General features: G+C 39.5%; 1 protein-coding gene across 1 annotated transcript in view; it reads left to right on the forward strand.

The window, feature by feature from the left end:
* The first annotated feature begins 1,369 nt into the window (after positions 1-1,369).
* mcu (mitochondrial calcium uniporter) overlaps positions 1,370-14,749 on the forward strand; it is a 61,722-nt gene continuing 48,342 nt past the window's right edge. The window contains exon 1 of the mRNA XM_086093391.1: positions 1,370-1,543. Coding sequence (XP_085949517.1) covers positions 1,427-1,543 — 117 coding nt within the window. The 5' untranslated portion in view covers positions 1,370-1,426. The remainder of the gene's footprint in view (positions 1,544-14,749) is intronic.

A 14,749-nucleotide genomic window follows, 5' to 3' on the forward strand; every position in this document is an offset into this window, starting at 1 on the left:
AAGACAAACAACCATTCACACACATTCACACCTAAGGGCAATTTAAAGTCTTCAATGAACCTAACATGCAAGTTTTTGGAATGTGGGAGGAGAAAACTCACAAAACTCAGGGAGAACATGTGAGGCAGACGTGCTAACCCCTTACCCAACTCCCTTCAACTTTCTCCATAATGGTCCTTATTATTTATTTATTTTGCTTTTAAAATCAACAGGCCCTGCTTTTGATGGAAACTATGGCTAAACCTTTCAATAAAAGGGAGCAGAGCCATGAGACAAGATCTGTGAGGACAAGACTTGAAGCAGATCATATCTATTGAAAAAGCTAATTGATTTTGCATATGCTATTGATTTGACATAGAACAATCATACCTAAGGGTTTACCCTTACCCTTAGATTAACCTTAGTACTTGATATGATGCCCTGATGTGCGACAATTTCAGCCTAGAATGGACCTGTCGTTCAATTGATCACTACTAGAAATTTCCTAGGAAATCACAATGGCTCATCACCGGGGAGGCTCACCAGGTGAGCTATTTTTAAAACAGGCCCACTGACTACTCATGTGGTTCTTAATTAATTCACTGCCATCCATTTTAGAAAATTTCCAATACCCACACAATATTACGTATTCGTATACGTATTACATTCGACAGTAGGGGGGGGGGGGAATTGGTGACACAAAATGCAGCCATTACTTCCATGGACTCTCAAACTGTGTTTGTTTTGTGTAAAATGGGGCAACGATGTCATCTACTGGTTGTTGGGCTTTAGTATAGTTGTTTTCAAGTTTGGCATTTATAGTGAACATACTCAGGTTCTCCCCCATCTAGATTTATTTTTTATTTTTATATACTTGTCAAAGGCAGTGAATGAGTCAAAAGGGCTACCTGATGCCCATGGGCACCATGTTGGTGATAGTCTTGCAGTCAATTGCCCTCGAATTGTGGCATTCACTAACTTTTAAGATAAGACTCTTCAGTGGACATTTTTAATAAAGCAGTAAAACACATTTCATTCCAGTAAGACTATAGTTTAGATTTGTATGTATTTGTATTTGTATCTTTGTGTATTAACCGTAATCTAAAATGTTGCAATTCCGTATTTTATAGTCAACACTTGAATTACGCAAAACAGCCAGTCAATTTTACGTAAGGGAACTTTTCATATAAAGTTATTTTACAATCACACAATTACGATTATTATTATTATTTTTTTTTTTTCAAAGTATTAATTAGTATTAATGACAGTTTCTGCTTTCAAGATTTATGCAAATAATTTTGCCGTGGCGTGGACGGCGGACAGTCCCCGCAAACCCGCCCACCACCAGCACCCCTCCTCCGCCACCCCCCTTTCCCTCCCTCTTCCCCTCTGTGCGTCTCGGTCCGCCCGCAGCAGTCTCCTTTCCCGGTGAGCTTTCACTTCAGAGATGGCTGCGAAAGTGTGCAGATCAGTCTTGCTGTTGTCCCGAAGCGGCGGAGCGACGGCCGGCAGCCTCCCCGCACTCATCGCTCCTTCTCCGCGGCACCAGCAGCACATAAGACCGGTAAGTCCCAGGACGTGTCTGTGAGAGTGAGAGTGAGTGGGTGAGAGGGACGTGTTGGAACTGCCTGCCCGGAGCGAGGCGCACGGTGGCGGCCGGTTGGTCTTGCTACGGAAGTAAAGCTAACTAGCCTCAAGGTTTCCCGCACTGCTCTTGTCTTGAGATTGCGTAAACGTTGGAGCTCATTGTGAGTCAGGAAATGCGTCTCGATCTGGTGTCGCGTGCGAGTTACAGTATTTCCACGGGACGTGGAGCTTTGGCAAGGAGGCAATGCAGTTGTTTGGAGCGCCTGCTGATTGATGAAGACCATCATCTGGCGCTGCCCCGGCCGCTCACTACTAAACTAGCCCTCGTTTCTCCTTTTATCTGCCGTCATACCCTTCAACTTTGTGATATTGATTCGATCGTGTGGCGGTGTTTGTGTACACGTGCCAATTATTTAAGGGTGTTGCAGAGTCTGCTGTAAATGTTGAGCTTGTGTTTTAACGCCTATGGCTGATGTTCAGTGGGGCAACCTCCTTCTCCTTCCTTCTATATGCTGTGAAACTGCAGCGTGTGAGTGGGATGAGAGTGTAGTTTCTGCTGCAGTACCATCAATGACTGCACATAGACCTCAAAATGCCTCAGTTGTACTTGTGCGCCTTGAATGGGCATACCATAAACACAAACATTAAACATGATACTTGACAGTAACAGCCAGGCTTGGATGATGTCAGACAGCATGCCTGCTGGCTCTCCCCTCCCTGCGGGTGTTTCCCCATTCATCTGGGAGATCCATGTGTTTTCATGCAGGCGGGTGCAGATTTTTATTTAAGCTGTTGGTACAATGCAGTAGTTGCTCATCTTGTTCCTACCTTATATATATGCTGAAGCTCCGCTTAAATCTTTTACAACCTCAGTGATCCAATGAGAGAGCAGATTTTCCACCTGGACTGAAGAATGAGGAAGCCCTTGCAGTCCTTTCTATCTGCCTTTAAAATCAGACCTGACTTCTTTATACTAACACTGTACAGTGGTGGGACCTTGACTTGCAAGTATATCTTGTTACGTGGCAAAGATCGGAACTGTTAACTTGCATATCAACAATTTTCACCATTTACATTTACTGATGTGCCATTAAACCATTTCACCCGCTCCACTCCCCCAAACACATGAATTGTTTTCTCTCTTCTTTTTTTTTTCCCACTTAAGATGGTAGCAGCATATTTGAAGTTCACTTGTAAATAATTTTGGCTCTACAATTAAGTAGTGGTTTCTCATAAGAATCGCAATTCTCATTTAGTACGATTCAGGATCGATTTTAAATGCCCCAGAGTCGATTTTATTAAAATTATTATATACGGTCTTGCCCTTGTTTGTGTGACTTTACTGGGAGCGCTGTTCATGTTGTACCCGATTTGGCCACTTAGGGCAGTGTGGTTACGCGCGTTCTGATACACTGTTAAATTGTAGCCACATTAGAGAGTAGAAGAAAAAAAGTCACAATCAAGTTATGCCAATAAAAGTAGTTTTTTTGCAACGTAGGAACAGCATATGCCGGTGAGTAATGAAAAATCAAATCGAATCGTGAGGCAGTCAAAGATTCCCACCCCCAGTATTCTCTGAAAATAATTGTATGAGTGAGCAAATGTCATCATCTGCTCAGATTTACTTGCCTGCCTGTATTGTATTGTATTGTAAGCATCCCTGCTTTTGGTTCAGTGTGTTTTTATGAGTCCCCTCATTGCAGCATGAGAACTCAGTTTCAAGATTCTGTCTGAGCTGCATTACTTCAGAGTTGCTTTCATGCATGTAGCATTGTTTTTTAATTTGCAAGGTTGGCAGAAAACTGATACAAAACACTCGCTTTTTGGTGTAGCTGCAGCCTCTCATCTCCTCCATAGAGGCAAAGCAGCCTCTGGACCCCAGAGGCTCACGTTTAACCTCCAAGAGATTACTATTGAGTCCGCTGTCATATAAAATGCAGCTCCCCTCAAATGTGTCTCAGGAGTTGAATCATTGCGGGTAAACTGTCCTTGTAAAAATACATAGAATAAATCACTAGTTTAATATTAATACTACAAGCCTGCTCTATATGGAGTCAACATATACTGCACATATAATAATATAAATATACAGATTAATGTTGAAGTATTTTTGTGGGTTGTTCATCAGATTGCTCATATTCTGTCTTTGCAATCAAAGCTCTCGTGTTCATTAAAGCTCAGCAGCTCGTGGTTAGGGCCATCGGGTCAAGCCCCTCCTGCCTTATAATCCAATTAACATAGGAGTAAACTCATTTATCCATGCTGCCTTCACTGACTTAGTGCTGAAGTCATCCAGATTAGTGTGATAAGAAGAGTGACTGTCGTCTGGGAGAAGGCGATTCGCTTAAATGACTGACAAAGCTGTCTTCAGAAGCCGTCACTTTACTGGGATCTTGTCAGTGGTCAGTGTGGTGTCTCTAAGGTATGATTTCATGTCCACATCAATGACTGAGCCAATTTAAGAGTACCTTGTTTTTTTGGGGGGGCCGATAAAACGTTTACAATTTTGCGACACATTAAATGTCAGTACTGCAGTCTGGGATGGGGTTTTGTGAGGTATGTTTTATTTTCTTACAACAAATCACATTTTTCTTGCACAAAAACGAGACACATGGACTGGGTTGTTGTTGTTGGATTTTCTTAATTACTCAGAGCAAATCCTCCCATATTAGTTATAACTGGCCATCTTGGAACATCATAGTACATCTTATCTATTATCATGTGACTTGGGTAGGATCATTTTTTGATTACACACCAGACTCTTACAATTCCAAAGCTCTAACAATTTAGGAAACAAGCACAATGTTCTGAAAAAAAAGTATGCCCAAATATTAGGGGTTGCATCATTGTGTAGATTTCACAGTTCGGTGAGCTTCAAAAAGGAGTAACTTCACAAGTGTATTTTGCCTTTTCTTCTTCTTTTTTTGGTTATGTCAACACACCGTTGAGGGTACCCGTGATTGCTAAGAGGGGAAAAAAAGTGTGATGATGACCACAGTATCAAAAATAGAAACTACGACTCATGCTCAGTATTATGGCTAGTTAGCTTGAATCATGTCAAGATCTGTAAATGCCTAAATCTGCATGATATTACTTCGCTCATTTGTGATCATCTATTATATGGAATTTATTTGGAATGATTATGGTTATTAAATAAATTGATATGCTGTTTACAGACACTACAATTCAGGATGTTTTGACAGTCTTGGTCTTATATTGTACTATTAATCTTATTTTGGACGTTTATTATCTATGTTTTGAGCAGCTCAACTTCCTTGTCCAGTTTTATATTTTGTCGTAGAATTATCTCTCACTGTGAAGTTAAAGGGCATGGAGTGCAAGTGAGAGAGAGGGTTCCTACAGATGATACAAAATTGATCCGAGTCTTCATGGAGAGTTTAATACCCTCGCTAGGGGTTATGAGCAATGTGATGTGGTTAGCGATATGGCTGACTGTATATTGTATTGTATACATAATTGCATCTTCCAGCTGACAGGTTTTCCACATTTCCATGTCAACTCAGGATCTTGACCAGTTCACTAACATAACTGAAAGATGGAGGGGAAAAATATTCCCATTGCTGTTTGTTTACACGAGGTTTGACAAAATAAGGACTGATATCTGATATATAGAAGTTCAAATAAATGCTGCTTATTAATGATGGCCTGCTTTATAAGCTTTGGATTGTAATGTTCACAATGGGCTGCTAAGACAGAAACAGGAAGTCGAAGCGAGACAGTTACTGTTGTGTGTCCAGCCAGCCACGTCAGTTCACTCTGCAGTTGTTAGCCTTGTTTCTCAGCGCAAAAGCATTTCATTTTAATTGACAGATTTCTTGAGGATACTGTAGAGCAATTAAATGTTGCTTTTGACAAGCGCAATGAGCCCTTCGTTGTTTGTATTGTTCATCATGGGAGCAGCCTACCATAATGAAGGCCTCGATCTTTCAGCTTTATATCCTTTGTTTTGCAATAGCACATACCTTATATCGTTTAATGCTAATGATAACGCTTGCATGCATCCGTAGGGGATGAGAGTAAAGGATGGACCTATATTCGGCACACTGGAAGTATTTGACAATTGAATGAGCAACTGATGAGCTTTAGTTAATAACAGCGCCTCAGCAATTCACCCTTCAATACAATAGGCATGAAAAGATACCAGAGGTGACCGGACACACTATTGTACACAACGGTGCTTGTTCAACACCGTAAGCTACATGTTCAACATTTCATTATATATTCTTCTAATGTGATTGAGATTCCTGTCATTAACAGAACATATTTATTTTTTACAAAAGACAAGGTGACAGTCTGACAGACATTAACCCTCATATTTAAGAAGTCTCTTAACCTTAATATAGCATGAAATAAAATGAAATTAATTATGAACTTCATGATGAGACCTTCCTGAGAGAGGGACTCAGGGAGACCTGTTAAATCATTGCTTTTGCTGACACGTACAGCATGATGTCATGTATTTTGTCGCACTCTGAACAAAATGGCAAATGTTTTTGGACATTTTTGAGATGACGGCGTCGGCCTCAGTGGCTCTGCCTCTGACAGATTTCCTTCCTGTCCGTTGAGGTGCAAAAGCCCAGCAAGCGTGGCCTGCTATGATTTGAGCTCTCTCCTCTCCAATTAAGAGTGCTGCAGTTGTTCAACAAATTGCCTCTTCTTTTTCTGACTCTTTTTTTCTTCTTAATAATTACACTAGTCAATAAACTGTTGAAGCTGGAAAAATACAATTGAATAATTTAGCGTGGGTACTATAGTAATGTAACTTTTTCAAGCGTCTGTCTGGTATCTTAGACGTAATCCTCAAAGTCAACCAGTCACTCATCTTTTTAAAATGTATAGTTTGTCATCTTTATAGTGTCAGCCAGTCATTGATTTCCATGCACACATGAAATGCACTTCTCTTCAAGGCCCCAGTTTACATGCATATAGCATAATTCAATCTTTAACATTGGTGGTTATGTCGGAAGGAAGTTTCAAGTTCCTCGTAGCTAACCTGTGCAAGCAAATTTCTGTAACACTTAAATTATTTTACAAACAAGATTTGGCTCTTGTGGAACCTGCTTGCTATCGACAATGACAAATACTATTGACACAAATTAAAAAATAATAGTAAAATCTAACAGCTAAACAAATTCCATTTATTTGTAATAATTAGAACATTATAAGGATATTCATTTGATAAAACAAATACAAGTTATTTTTTTTTTAACACATTCACTCCCAGCCATTTTCACTGAAGCAACCCCCGTTTTACTGGATTTGGACTGATTTTGCAAGGCCCACAGAATATTGTGTGTTTTGCTATAAAAACATGGAACCTACCAAAAGAACGATTAGCGTCTCATCTGTCATCAGGAAAAAAGTATGTTTCTATCTGTTTCCGTTTTGAGGCAATTATCATTACAATATAGCTAAATTTCATCATTATTCTCAAATCTGTTTAAAACAGTGGGGGAAAGACCTTTTTGCAACATGGCCCTGGTTGATCTTCTACTCTGCTGCCACCTGCTGACCGTTTTTGTAATAACTACCATTTCTTCAAGCATTCTCTTCAGTTCAGAGGCTGCATCTAGCATAAAAAAACATAAAACATATATAAATGTGTCTTTTGGAGCATGCTAATATTAAAAAAATATACATTTATGTGTTTTGGGGCGCAAATGAGCAACTCACGCGAGTAAATATTCGATATATAATATATTTAGTATTGTACAAAATATTTGTTTTAACAATGTTGTCATGATCAACCATATATAACTGGAAGGCTACTAATTTTATCATAGACTTCCACTAAGACTAAACTAGTTAAAAAAAACAACAACCTGAAAACAAAACAATTCATAGAGCTTTGTTTTTGGGTTTGTTTGTCCAAGTGTTACCTTAGCTGAAAGGCTATGTCCAGGAGGATGGGGAACAGACGATTCTTGGGGGGTGGCTGGTGCATCTGATGTCATATTACAGGGGGAAAAACCCAATCTCCAACACATCTGAATCACAGGCAAAATATGTCTTGATTTAATCGCTATCACATAATGCAACTGTGTAGCCGTATGTCGTACTTTGCTATACAAAAAGTCCCTTTTCGAATCGGTTTGATCGGGGATTAGTGACAATTGAGCATGGCCCGGCTGTCAGTGTGCTCTTAACTTATGCAGAAAGTTTGTCTGTAAGTTGTGTTCTAAAGCTACCTGCTATGTGTCCATTCAACACGCCCTGCCTGTCGTACATGTAGGTAAAATAAGTCCAGACAACATTGCGTGTTTCTTCACAAGGAGTCTCATGTCTGCAAGAGCGTGAGAGTTGGCAGCCATGTCTGTGTTGTCTCTGTATTCATTCTGAGTGCCGTGCCCTTTTTGATTAGGACCGGGGGTGATATCTGATTTCTGCCAGATATGTTGATATCGATATGACAACATTATTATTGTATTATAAAACAAACAAAAAAATTAAAGAAAAAGCAAAATCTCAATCCGAAAAGATGTGGAAAGTGCATAGTTGCAAATTGGACACTAAATATCTTTTTCCAAAACATGAGGGACACAAGGCCATATTGCGCATTGGACCACATATTTCTTTACTCTCACCCTTAACTTCTCTCATTTGTTCCCCAATGTGCTCCATACATCCAGTTGTTGCATATGTACCTTTTTTCACACTCACCAGCTGTTTCCCTGTAGGCTCCAGGCCTGGATGTGTTCATTGATATGCACTTATAGAAATGAAAAAAACATTCTCTCTTTTCCTGCTGCCTCATCAGTATGCTCAGTGCAATATTATTCATTCTCCAACTCCTTGTCAGGCGGATCCTGCAGTAACTGCATGGCCTCCTGCCACTAAAATCTACTCTTCATAGTGCAGAGGCTGGAGCAGCACTGGATGAGACTGTTGTGATTGGTCGGGTCCTCATTAACATACTGGAAGGGATTACACCCTCGAGGTGGTAAATGACTGGTGAACCTCAGCTCTTGGCATAGACTAATTAGCTGCCCCATGTTTCTGGGTGGCCCAGTGTGGCTCGATTCAAGTCCGCAAAGGACAATTAAACTAGTAGGCCGATGTGTGTAATGTGGTGATGGATGGAAGCACCGCTCGGTTACCCCGCATCTCAAGGACAGTGGGCTGGTGCCGTGTCCGCTGCCAGGAGCACAGGTGGGGGTGCTGTTTGGAGATGGTCATCATCTTCACTCATTTTCAAGTTGTCAAATATGAGAAGATCCTTATTGTGACAGCAGTACACACATTTACAGAATGTGATGCTCTGCTGTCAGTTTATATTTTTGTATCCTTGACATTTTTACATAGCTAAAATCACTATAAAACCACTTGTTAGTGCTTTTCTAAAACCTTTGCTGTGTTCATCTTGCTTGAAAGTGGTTCCGTCTTCTAGTAAGTGCAAGTGCAAGACACAGACTAATGTAATTTATTCTAAATGGCGGCTGTTCAACCACAGCGTCTGTGCTTTCTTGTTGCTAAATTCCTCCACCTTGTTTGCTTCCCACATGGGTCAAATTGATAAAGCTTTGCCCTCCGAAAACATGAAGACTGTCTAATTTATGCAGCTAATTATGGATAGGGAGGGTCGGCTTGACCTCTCCTTCACCAAGTATTGATTGTTTGTACCCTTGTTTATGCAAGTTCACCGCCACAAATTAATGCAGGCAGCGGAGGAGAAGTGATGCTGGCAGCATCGACCGCTAACACTGAGAACTAGGAGAGCCTTAAATGGTTGATCTTGGTCTTATGTAATTGTAATCTCGTCTTGAATCATTGAATACAACCACCAGAGATGCTGTCCCAACTATGTGAATTTGATCATCCACAGAATTCTGACTGCAGAGGGCAGAACCTAGGTCATGGGTCACAGTTTTATTTGGATCAGGTTATGTGTAAGTGTGTTTATAACCGTACTTGTGATCTTAACGTGGTCCAAGAATGGTATCCCTAACTTCAGTTTTGATATTAGCTATGTATTTTTTTTCTTACAACTTAAATTAGTTGTACAACCATAAGTAAGCCCATTGTTTTTCTCATACGTGATATAAGAATGCAAGTCAAATTTAAATGTAGTGTAATAAAACAAGATGAATAGAATAGTTAGATTATTGCGCGTTGAGCCTTTACATATCATAATACATTGATTAAACCCATTCTGTGAACCTTTTCAACTCAGCTATCTTCCTTTGCTACAATCCACAGATTTATTGAATTGAAAACAATATGGCGTGCGTTGAAAGAGGCATATGAATAATTACATCCGTGCCAAAAAGAGAGACAATCATATCAGTGCAGAGCAGAAAGAGAACAAGCATTAACGGTTGATTGTCAGCAGCAGAAAAATCATCATCTTCCTATTTGCCAACAGTGACGCTCTTCTTAATTGGCTGCTGCTATGTATGAAAGAGTCCTGTTAATGACAGAGGATTCCCTCGCCCTCAAGCTCACCTCTTTCGCTCAAGAGAAAATAGGCTGCCAGGCCTGCACCATAGTAACGCGAATACTGCATAGTGCATACAACCTAGAAAATCTGTTTTCCATAGTGTCGCTGGCCACCGCATGCAACTTTAATGTTAAAGCTTTTTTCTGCTTTTAGACATATAAAATGGGACCAAACCACAAAATTGATTGAGTATCTGTCTGGTATGCTACTCCAAGGAGATTCTCTGATGGCTGACTTGTGCAGTATGCAATAAAAATGTCATAAAAGTCCCAGAGAAATTTGGGGGTGTAAAGATTCAATTGTTATAGTTTATAAAAAATATAACACAACACACTCGAGATAAAACCTGAAAGATATATAAATGACTTTGCAATTCACTATCAAATAGGGAGCTGTGCTAAGTAGGTTAACGGTGCTCACTTTTCCACTACACACTAGGCCTACAGGTTTGTCTCAGCTTTTAGCTCCACTTGCTTTGGTCTAAAGGCCTAAATACACCAATTTGACGTCGGCCAAATGGGACCGACGCTTACCCGCTGTGCGTCGGCCCAGACGTCGGCACGTCGCGGAGTAAAGTGACGTAAATACACACCGCACCAAAAAATATAATGCAGATATATATTTGTTGGACAAAATTAATAATTATTTTTTCAGGTCTTACCACATGATGCACATAAAATATGACTACTACATACTCAAAGGGTAACTTTTTATTTTTATTTTTTATTTACATCATGTGTTCTTGACTGTCTTGTGGATGTTACAAACTCCTGTCTTTAAATGTATTTCCAAATAAAAATTTAAAACACTTTGGTCACACCACATGACAATTCATATAACGGGCCTCATCGAACAAGCTTATCCATCCGTCAATGACCCAACAATGAAAAACTGTCAAGAAAAACAGTCATATCAAACGAACCAAGTAAAAAAGGGCCCATTCCCTTTGCTGCTCTGTTTCTAAACAGCATCCACCATTGTGGTCTGATTTATTTGAACAAACTAACATCAAGTGTCTCCTCCAGTGTGTGCACTAGACAAAGACTTCTCTGTTGGTAAACTATCAGCAGACTTACCCTGCTGGGTGAAACCTAACTGTGTTCTGTTGCCATGTAAATGAGGTCTTTGCCGGCCTCAGTTTAACTGGATGAATGTGACAACGCTCTTGTGTTGAGGGCATCACGGTTAATGGGAGTGCATGTTTGTTTCCACTTGAGAAGATTCTTTCTCCACAGTGGCTTAGAAGTGCTTGTTGCGAAGCAGGCTGCTGTTTGTTGGTTGGTTGTTTCTTTTTTATCTGGCCCCCCATTCAGTCTGAATAGTTGGCACATGTTAATTGGAGCCGTCACTTGGGATCTTTATTGCTACTCTATACTTTTGCCTGAAGCAATTAAATGAGCGTGAAGATTAAACACGTCTATTAAAATGGAACTTAAGCAGATGAATAGTAGTCATCAATCCCTGATCAATGCAAATTAAGCAATCCAAGATATAGAAAACAGATAGACTAGTAGAACAATGTTTTATGGTGTTATTTCACCAACTTTTAGAAATGTGATGGAAAGGTACTTTTTGGCCCTTCCATGTGTTGTGGGAAAAGTCTCTTGAGTGTAAGCTTTGAACTATTTAGTGTATTAAATTAAGATGGCACTATTGGCACTTCACAGTCAAGACTTGGGGTTCCAATCTCCACTTAGGTCCTCCTTTGTGCATTTGGAAAGACTCCAAATTGCCCACATGTGGATATGAATGTGAGCTACGATTGACAGGTGATCTGGGTTAGGTGGGATGGGCTCCAGCCGTTTCCCCTCCGTTTCAACACTTGTTTGAAACTCTCTTTGTGCTTTGTGAGAGATGTTGTTGGCAACCTCATTAGAGAGGCAGAAGTTAAGTACTGAGCCTTAACTGCGACGAATCAGTCTCTGAGCACATTCAGTGAGTCCATGACGCCCAGGGAACTATACTTGTTGTTTACACTGTAATTACACATGCTGGAGTATTGCCATGGAGGGCAGACACCGGAGACTCACATTGCATGTGGATAATAACGACGCACGCCTCTTTTCAACAGACCTCCAAGGTAGCATGATGTCAAAGCATTAGTTGCTGTGTTGTACTGCCTCGCTCTAACAGCAATTGCTCCTTCTCTATGTCTACCGAACTGCTAGTTTTTAAATTAATTTGTGGATTGAGGTCTCTTTTAAATCAGATAGAGATCAGCAATGGATCAATAACTGGAGCAATGTAGATTTAGAGAGCAGTGCAGACTGATGCAAGAAAGAGGGGTAGGCAGAAGTATAAAGTATGGTAATAGCACAGGAGTTCTCTTTTGCTTCCTTGGCACTTTGGAGCTTCATTCAAATCAATCAGGAAATTTAATAGGGTGCAGTATTTTGTGTGGTATAGAGGTTTACTTTTAAGTGTATAATCCCTATTTAAAGGATATTTTGGAAAACATACTATACATACATAAATAATGGATTTAATTGATTTATTGCCTGGTTGATTATTCAAATCAGTGAGGCAATATAATAGGGTGCAGTATTTTGTGTGGTATAGAGGTTTTAACTGTGTAATCCCTATTTGAAGGATATTTTGGAAAAATGCTATACAGTTAACTTCATAAGAGATGCTGCCAACCCTGAGAACTCTGCACCTTTTGTTTTTGTTTGAAATTAAAACAAAGATAAGTGAAAGCTTATCATTTTAGTTATTGTGAAATTTTGTAGAACTAAGGAGCTATTTAATTGTTAATGTTTTCGTATAACTTTTTAAGACATGCTGATGATCCTTGTTAGATTTTTATAACTGATGTCTATTTTCTAAGATTAAACATCTAGAAAATCTTTTTCCCCCCCAATGAACATATGATTAAAGACATTTCAACAAAATTAAGAGTTGAAGTTCTCAATTTTTTTATATATATATTTTGACGCCAATATTTTCCCTATTACTAAAAATTAATATTGTATTCCAAATATCGTTATCGGCCTCCTTGACTAGTAATAATCGGTAACCTGTATCGACCTTGGGGGTAAAAAAAAAGTTCATTCAAATTTTAGTGTTGAACGACATAACCTGTAAATAAGATAATCCTTAACTAAAAAAACATTATCTGTTGTGGAGTTTGGCCTTAAGTAAAATGAAAACGATTTCTAAATGAGTTAAGTGGCCTAACCTTGCCATAAAGTGTCATATCCCTACTTGGACTAAGATGTTCTCTCTTGTGTCATATGAAAGTCAGGTGGGTCTAACGGGATGATATGATGGATACAATCCTGTCTCTACTCAAAGCCACCTCAAGGTGGCTGGCCAGTAACATGATTGCTTATGTAAATAGCCCTGCAACTATAATCCATTGTTGATGTGGAATCTGACTAGATAATAAGATGCTACAGATGTGGGTATTCTTTTGCTCTTTGATTTTGAGTCAAACTGGCAACTCATTGCACCATAAGCATCCAACAAGGGCAACCCAAGAGTTATGATGATGTTGGTATAAAAACATGGCTACTATTTCTTGGGAGCAAATGCTCAAATAATGTGGACATAAATTGCGCAATGACTTTTGTCATTGCGACTACTATTTGTGTCTTTACTCAAGCCACCATACTAAATGCTAGCAACAAATATTTTTCTCCTGATGGCTGTAATTTTAAGTCATTTACATTACCATTGTGTTGAGGTGTATCTTTCTGGTGTGTTGCAGTACCAATACATAATTGCACTCACTGTTGGGTGAAACCTCCCCCAGTGTCCATCCATTCATCTATTAACATTTGTTCGATTTAATGTTTTCATTAAGAAATATTTGATTGGTCCCCACTTGAATCTGCTATTTTCACAAATTACTGATGTAATTTATAGTGTTAAAAGTGGTTCAAGATGCTTTTGTTGTCCTGGAAAGTGATGGTTTTGGACATGCGAGGATTCTGCCCGACACCAGCAATCCGGGTTTTAAGGTTGGGAAGTGTTCAGGTAAAAAAATCAGAAGGTATACAGTTTCCTCCATGCATGCAGACCTGTCACGCTTCAGACACATTGAACCTACTCCTTGTGCCAACTCTGGTAATTGTTCTTTTTGTTTAAAATCTTTTATTAGAAAGCAAAGATGTGAAGGCCCGCAGGGTTGCAGACATGTTTCACTACAGTTTCACTACAGTGTTACTGATCCTTTGCCAGCTAACCAGTCATCCACTAGTCTATAAATAGGATGGAGGAGATGTTGGAGGACACTTCTGCTAGAGAATTACCATGGAGACAGTGTTTAGTTTTGGCTTTAAAGTGTATTTAGGGCAGGATTCAATCTTAATTTTGTTTAAAAGAAGAAGAAAAAAAGCTCCTACAAATTAAATAAATAATTTGAAAGCTCAGTCTTGTGGTTGCGGAGGTCTGAGTCACCCCAATTATTGGAGTCTAGAATAGATAGTAAATACCACTGTTCTTTTGTGAAATTGAAAAAAACAAAAACACTAATAAAACCCTGAAGGTCATGTGTTTAACTTGATACCACACACAATCAAATTAATTTGGGCCTGTTCCCTCCCTCTGGCTATTCAGCACATCTCAGATTAATTTCAAGGGTTGCTAGGTTCCCTCGGCACTGTGTGCAGATTCATGTACTGTATGTTGTGTTGATATACTTGCGCACATGCGATGGGTAGGTACTAGGTAGCCTACATTTGTGTCCTCCTTGCTTGCTATTTCATTGGGGGTTTTTTTTGC

Source organism: Leptonotus elevatus, chromosome 13, assembly GCF_054856555.1.
Source record: "Leptonotus elevatus isolate MCC_2025b chromosome 13, RoL_Lele_1.0, whole genome shotgun sequence".
Classification (NCBI taxonomy): domain Eukaryota; kingdom Metazoa; phylum Chordata; class Actinopteri; order Syngnathiformes; family Syngnathidae; genus Leptonotus; species Leptonotus elevatus.